Genomic DNA, 6,748 nt, shown 5'->3' with positions numbered 1-6,748 from the left:
AAAGCTATGAGTTTTTTTGGGAAAATATAATTGATTCCATTTTGATGTTACATTTGCTCTTATTCTGTCAGTGTGAATGTCCCCTTGGTTACAAAAGAAATATACAAAGAACTTTGAATAGTTCCCATTAAATCACCTACTTTTCCTTACTCTATATTAATTGCTAATTACTAAACCAAATAAGGAAATTGACTGCTAATGAATTACTAAAGGTCTTTGTAACATTTTAAATATCTTTTTCTTCTGCCCAAAATGTACCATTTCCTTTCTATTGATCCCAGTCTATCTTTATGTAGCCTGAATTTGTATTATAGAGGAAATGTGGAAATAGATGAAGGAGATTGCAACTTCCTCATCTCATGCATGGAACCACATAATTTGGGATAGTGGTTCAAATGGGGAAGAGGTGCAGTTCTCTGGCATACCCTAGGACTTCTGAAGAGGGAGAAAAAACATGAATAACTCTCTGGACATTTTTCTAATCATCCAAGGTACTGATCCTTTCCTCACAGGAGCATGGATGCTGTCACACTAGTCCAGAATCTCCAGCAGGAGACCACCTGCAGCATCTGCCTGACATTCTTCTCAAAGTCTGTCACCCTCGCCTGTGGGCACAACTTTTGCCAAGTGTGTCTGACCAGAAGCATGGAAAATGAGGTCACACATGTCACTTTTCTGAATGCAGGAAAGTCTCCCACAACTTCTCTGGCCTCAATGTGCACCTGTCAAAGCTGTCAGCTGTCTGTAAGAATCTCAATCCTCAGAACTTGAAGAACCCTGTAGGACAAAAATACTGTCAGAAGCACCAGCAAGTCCCCAAGCTCTTCTGTAAGGAGGAGCAGATCTCCCTTTGTATATATTGTACTGAAGATCAAGAGCATGCAGCTCACAGCTTTTCCCCCATTAAAGAGGCTGCTTACAATTGCAGGGTAAGTAAATGGGACAGAGGAAAGACAACACAAGTTGGAGTAAACTATTTTGATCACTTCTTGAATCATAGCCTTGAATCTCCTAGGGTTACCGAATTGGAGAGGGAAGGGCATTATCTACGGTCAACAGCTGAGCTAAGATTAGAAAAGAAGTCTAGAGCTCTGGAGTCCTCAAAGGATTGATTCTATACTGTTGTCAATCACCTTTGATGTCTCAATGGAAGTCAAATTTATCTACAAAAGGAAAGGTCTAAAGTGAAGCAGAGTTAATACTTTGTTACTGCTCCTCTGGGCCATTTTCCTTTTTCATCACTCCCACTTCCATAAGACTTCATGTAATTTTTTTGCCCTGAAACTATCAAGGTTTTATAAAAACAAAATTATGGCTAAAAATTACATTAAGAGACTAGATATACATGTGTAAAAGAAATCTAAGGTTGTGTTTTAAGAATCTCCATAAGCAGCTAACCTTCCAAGGTCATTTCTTTCTCTCATTCTCCCTCCCTCCTCTCCTTTGGTGCTAAATGCATAAACTTCACAGTTTGAATTTTAATCTGTCTTCCTAACTGTTGGAAATGTCCCTTTAATATTAACCCCACAGCAAATAATTATAGACCCACGGGATCAGTTTCTTTTATAGATCTCTTATACCATCCATCTAAGATTACATTACATTATATTACATTACATTACATAATATTACAAGTATACTTTGGGATCTTCTGTTCCTCTCTTTCCTGCAGAAAAAGCTCAAAGACACTGTACCTCATTTGAGAAAGAAGATCAAGGAATGGAAGGAACTGAAATCTTCAAAGTAGAAAGTAAGTGTCTGACTCTCCTTAATTGCTATTTTGCCCTGGAAACTCCAAGAAGACACAATTGCTCAGTTTTTTTCACCTTAGTTACTGTAAGGTACTTATTTTCTGAGCAAATCACCAGACTAGAGTATATTTTTCTCTTCATGGATAGATAGACTACATAGGCAAAACAAATTATAAGTGAGAATAAAATTTGAATAGTTCATCAAAAGTCACAGTAGCTCAATGAAGCTATTTTCCTAAAGAGTTGTCAGGTAGGGGGGAAGCTAAGAAATAAAAAGTATAAGCATAATGATGTAGCAGAGAAATGGTACAATGGGTCTGACTCTTTAGTTAGAAAGAAGGTTAGAGATGCCAAAAGTTTTGGTTATTTCTGCAAAGTAGTTCTTAAATGAAGAATATCAGAAGGCACCTAGAATAGTCGTCACCTGTTAATAGTAGCAAGGAAAATTAAGCAAAGAATTGGAAATTTGATCAGAACAGGGTTCAATTTTTGAATGTCACTTAGTAAGCTCCTTTCCTTATAGAAACTAGATAAGTGGAGAAAGTTAATTAGAGGAGAATATGCAAGAATTCATCGATTCCTCTATGAGGAGGAAAAGAAATATATGGACCAATTGAAACATGATGAATACAAGGCTTCCCAGCTAAGGGACAACTACTGTAAGACAATAAATCAACATGTGAAAAACATGGAAGATACTCTCCGAGAGATAGATGAAACAAGATGCAGACCCGATTTGGACCTGCTTGAGGTGAGAAATGGGGAAAGCTCTCCAGAGCCTGGAATATTAGGATGTGTGCAGTGAGCAGGGGGAATGGGGTCCATTTTCATTTTTGAGCCATGTGAATTTGAGACTTAGTCTTTGCCTCAAGGATAGCTCAATCTCAACTCTAGCATTTCTCACCCTTCTTTACTAGGAAAGTCTAGTCATTCTGAAGAGGTTCTTTTAACTGAAGTCCAAGATTATTTGAAAAAATTTAGCCAAATATATTGGGATCTATTCTTAAAGTGGTGACTCTTTCTGAGCAGTTAGAAGTAGAATAATTTCTAAGGCAACTGGGTGGCACAGTGGATAAAGCACTGGAGCTGGAATCTGGAAGACCTGAGTTCAAATTTAGGCCTTGACACATAATAGCAATGTGATCCTGAGCAAGCTGATTAATCACTGCTTGCCTCAGTTTCTCTATCCATATAGTAGAAATAACAAATACTTCTCATGACTGTCATAAGAATCAAATAGAGTTATATTTTCTTGGTTGTTATATTTAGTTGTTATATTTTCTTGGTACAATAGTGTGAAGTAAATGTTAGATTTCACCATTGATATTTCTTGATGAACTAAACTAACTTTTCTTTTGCCCACAGGAAAGCAAAGAGCTGTTGACAACTTACGTGTCCATTGGCCATTTAGCTGTTGTCTACTTTGGGAATTGTCATATAGTCTGGTGTCAAGGTTGGGGGGGTGGGATGATATGTGGCTTGAGTAGAGCAGGGAGATTAATTGAGTCTTTCTATTGTATAGAAGTGAGTCACTGCTCTCTGAAAAACTAGTCTTTCACTCTAGAGTTAAGAAAATATCCTGTCACTGGGATGAAGAACTGGCTAGAGAAATTTAAAGGTAAGAATCTTCCTTTTGCCAGTAAATCTACACATGTGACTTTCTATAGCCAAATGCCTGCCATCCTCACCCTCAACCTCTCTTCATAGAAGCTGAAGTTAGTACTTAGCCATTGTCCATGTACCAATTGATAACAGCCAGCATTTTGGTTTGGGGGATCACTTTGCCCCTGGTTGGTGGAGAGAGATAAGAGGAAATCATTTCTCCTTATCTACTTGTTATTTTAGGTCAGCTACCAATCCAAATAATCATTGCTATACTGCACCCAGGTTCTAAATTATGTATATTCAAGGCCAACAAATGCTCATAATCGAACTACATTTCACATTCATTCTTTTTTAAAAATATTTTTTCTGATTTATATATAAATTATATGTTTGTGCGTGTATTTATTTAAGTACACATTTTTTAATGAATTATGTTGAGAGAAATTGGGGAGGAAAGGGGGAAAATCATGGGGGAGGGAAAAAATGGAAAAATGAGTTTAGCATGGGTTGATTTACATTCAATATCCATATTCTGGATATGGATGGTATTTTCTATCCAGTTTATGGAATTGCATTGGAGCACTGAACTACTGAGAAGAACCAAATCTTTCATAGTTGATCTTTTCATAATATTGCTTGTTACTGTGCACAATGCATTTCTGGTTCTGCTTGTTTCACTCGGCATCAATCAAATGCATCCAGCTTCTCTCCATTATAAATGATGCTTGCTAATGATTTTAAATGATATCACTTATTTTCTAGAGAACATTGCTTATGTTCTCTAGTCTTTTTAATAAGAATGGGTGCTATATTGTTAAAAAGTTTTTTCTGAATGTCTTGATTAACATGATTTCTGTTGGTTTTGTTAACATGGTTAATCATAGCAATAGTTTTCCTGATATTGAAGCAGCTTTGCATTCCTGGTATAAATTCCACTTCATCATAGTTGTTTTGGCTATTCCTGGTTTAGGTATCAATACCATATTTGTGTCATAGAAGGAATTTGGCAGGACACTTTTTACCTAATTTTCACCTTTTTTAATCAAATTAACAAAAGATTTATTAATTTTGTTGGTTATGGTTATATCTTATAACAACTCTTCATTTTATTAGTTCAGTGATTTTCTTAGTTTCAATTAATGTCTCCTTGAGTTTCAGAATTTCTCATATGGTATTTAATTGGAGATCTTTAAATTATGTTTTTCTAGTTTTTATTTGCATGCCCATATACATTCATTCTCAATTTCTGTGCTGATTATAGATTATCTCTATTCTTTGAGATAATGACATTTGTTTATGAACATTTTAATGAGCATAGAGTATAAACTAACTACACTGGCCAATAGACACTGGAGTTCTAGGAGAATCTGATTCTGTTAGTTAAAAACAAAACAAAACAAAACCTTGCATAAATGAAGTCAGAAACTGGTGACTATTCAGGCCCCTTTAAGAGAGAAAAGAATGGAAGAATCAAAAGATCTTCATTCAATTATCTTGCTCCAGAGTAAGCTTCTACAACAAATCACCAATTGCATCTGTACTAGCCTTGGAGGGGAGAGTAATTTAGTTTGGAAAAGGGAGAGAGACTGAGATAAGACATCCTTTGAGTGATTCTTCCCTTTCTCCCTTCCCCATCCACCTATAAGGAGGTGCAGACCAGACTGACTTTTCTTTTCTTCTTCTTCTTCTTTTTTTTCCTCTGTATCTAACTAGTCCTAGCAACTGAGGTAGGGGGGAGGGAGAATTTGCATGTCCTCAGGACAATTAATCTTTCTCTTCTCTTCAGTAAATATCACTATGGATCCTATGACAGCCAGTAACTTCGTGGTTATATGTGAGGATTTGAAGAAGGTAAAACATGGAGATAACTGTCCAGAGCAGCCCAACTGCCCTGAAAAATGTCCTTATTATTTTGTCTTTGCTGAGCAATCATTTGGTTCTGGCATCTACTACTGGGAGGTGGCCACCAAGTCCCTCAGAAAGAAGAAGACCACAGAGTACTCAGCTGGATATCTATACATGCTTCGCTGTGAGAAGAGAGGAAATAAATTCTACCTCGTCACCCGACCAGGATCAGTTTGCCAGCAAATGAAAGACCCCGTGTCCATAATTGGCATATATCTGGATTATACTGAAAGAACCCTTCTGTTCTATGATGCCATCAATGCCTCCCTCATCTATGGAATGCACATTATGGCACTCACCAAGCCTGTCAAGCCTCTCTTCTCTCCTTGTCCCCCTATGCCAGGAACAACAGTTGGTTACATAAAAATCTGTCCACTGTAAGGTAGCCTTTAAGAATCAAGGCTCACCATAAAGTGTAGTAATAATAATAATAATAATAGTCACAGGCAGAGATATATACAAAATGTTCAGCCTCTATAGAAGAGTCTTTCCTTATGAGTCCATGAGACATTTGCTAGCATGTTTGACTGCCTACTGAAATGCAATTCAGGGATATCATTCCCAAGTGGTTCATTTTTCATTGCTAGATTGTTATAACAAATCAGCTTTTTATTTGTCACTGCTGCTGGATTATGTACTTTTTGCAAGAGCTGAATTGCCTTAAATTCCAATGGAGGGGATCTAGGTCAGAGGTTTCTTCCCTCAGGAAAGTTTCCCTGACTGGATTATGTTCCATTTATAAACAGCAATTAGATTTTTCCAGTTGGGTTTAGTTCTGTCCAACCTCCTTTAGGAGCTTGTGCTTTGTTGAGCTGGGATTAATCTACTCACTCAGCTATGCCCTTCTAAAACTGACTGACCTTCCCAAGAATTGGGATTAGGAGGACTGCAAATTAATTAATTATTATTATGATCGTGTCATTTCTCGCAATAGCTGAGGCAGAAAGAAATTGAAAGAATAAAGATAGAAGATAAAATGCTCTATTTACTAATGATCTGATTATTTCCTTGGAAAATCCAAGGAAAAAAAATAGCAAAGGCAATTGAAACAATAGCTTTAGCATAGTTCCAGGATGCAAAATAAATCATGAATTATCCATAGCTTTTTGGGGTTTGTTTTTATTATATAGAAATGCTATTTTAAAGGGAAACCCCATTCCACATAATTAAAATATCTACAGATTCATCAAAGCATTTGTACAAAGTTGATTAAAATATTCATTAAAGAAATAAATAGGTGTATTTAATGGTCATAGCTAGGCTGGGCCAATATAATAAAAAATATCAACATCACCAAAACTAGTTTTACAGGATGATTTCAGAAAGGCCTGGAGAGACTTGCACGAACTGATGCTGAGTGAAACGAGCAGGGCCAGGAGATCCTTATACTTCAACAACAATACTATATGATGACCAATTCTGATGGACTTGGCTATCCTCAGCAATGGGATGAACCAAATCAGTTCCAATGGAGCAGTAATGAACTG

General features: G+C 36.7%; 1 protein-coding gene across 1 annotated transcript; it reads left to right on the top strand.

Moving 5' to 3' along the window:
* The first annotated feature begins 516 nt into the window (after positions 1-516).
* LOC100934602 (probable E3 ubiquitin-protein ligase TRIML1) lies at positions 517-6,283 on the top strand. Its single transcript, XM_012545437.2, is given in 6 exon segments — positions 517-670; positions 673-929; positions 1,673-1,750; positions 2,275-2,502; positions 3,303-3,369; positions 5,143-6,283. Coding segments are annotated over 6 exon segments (1,284 nt in total). The 3' UTR covers positions 5,643-6,283.
* Positions 6,284-6,748: the final 465 nt, after the last annotated feature.

The sequence above is a fragment of the Sarcophilus harrisii genome, chromosome 3 (genome assembly GCF_902635505.1).
Source record: "Sarcophilus harrisii chromosome 3, mSarHar1.11, whole genome shotgun sequence".
Lineage (NCBI taxonomy): Eukaryota > Metazoa > Chordata > Mammalia > Dasyuromorphia > Dasyuridae > Sarcophilus > Sarcophilus harrisii.
Note: the sequence above shows the minus strand (reverse complement) of the source record. Positions and strands in the feature narration are given on the sequence as shown.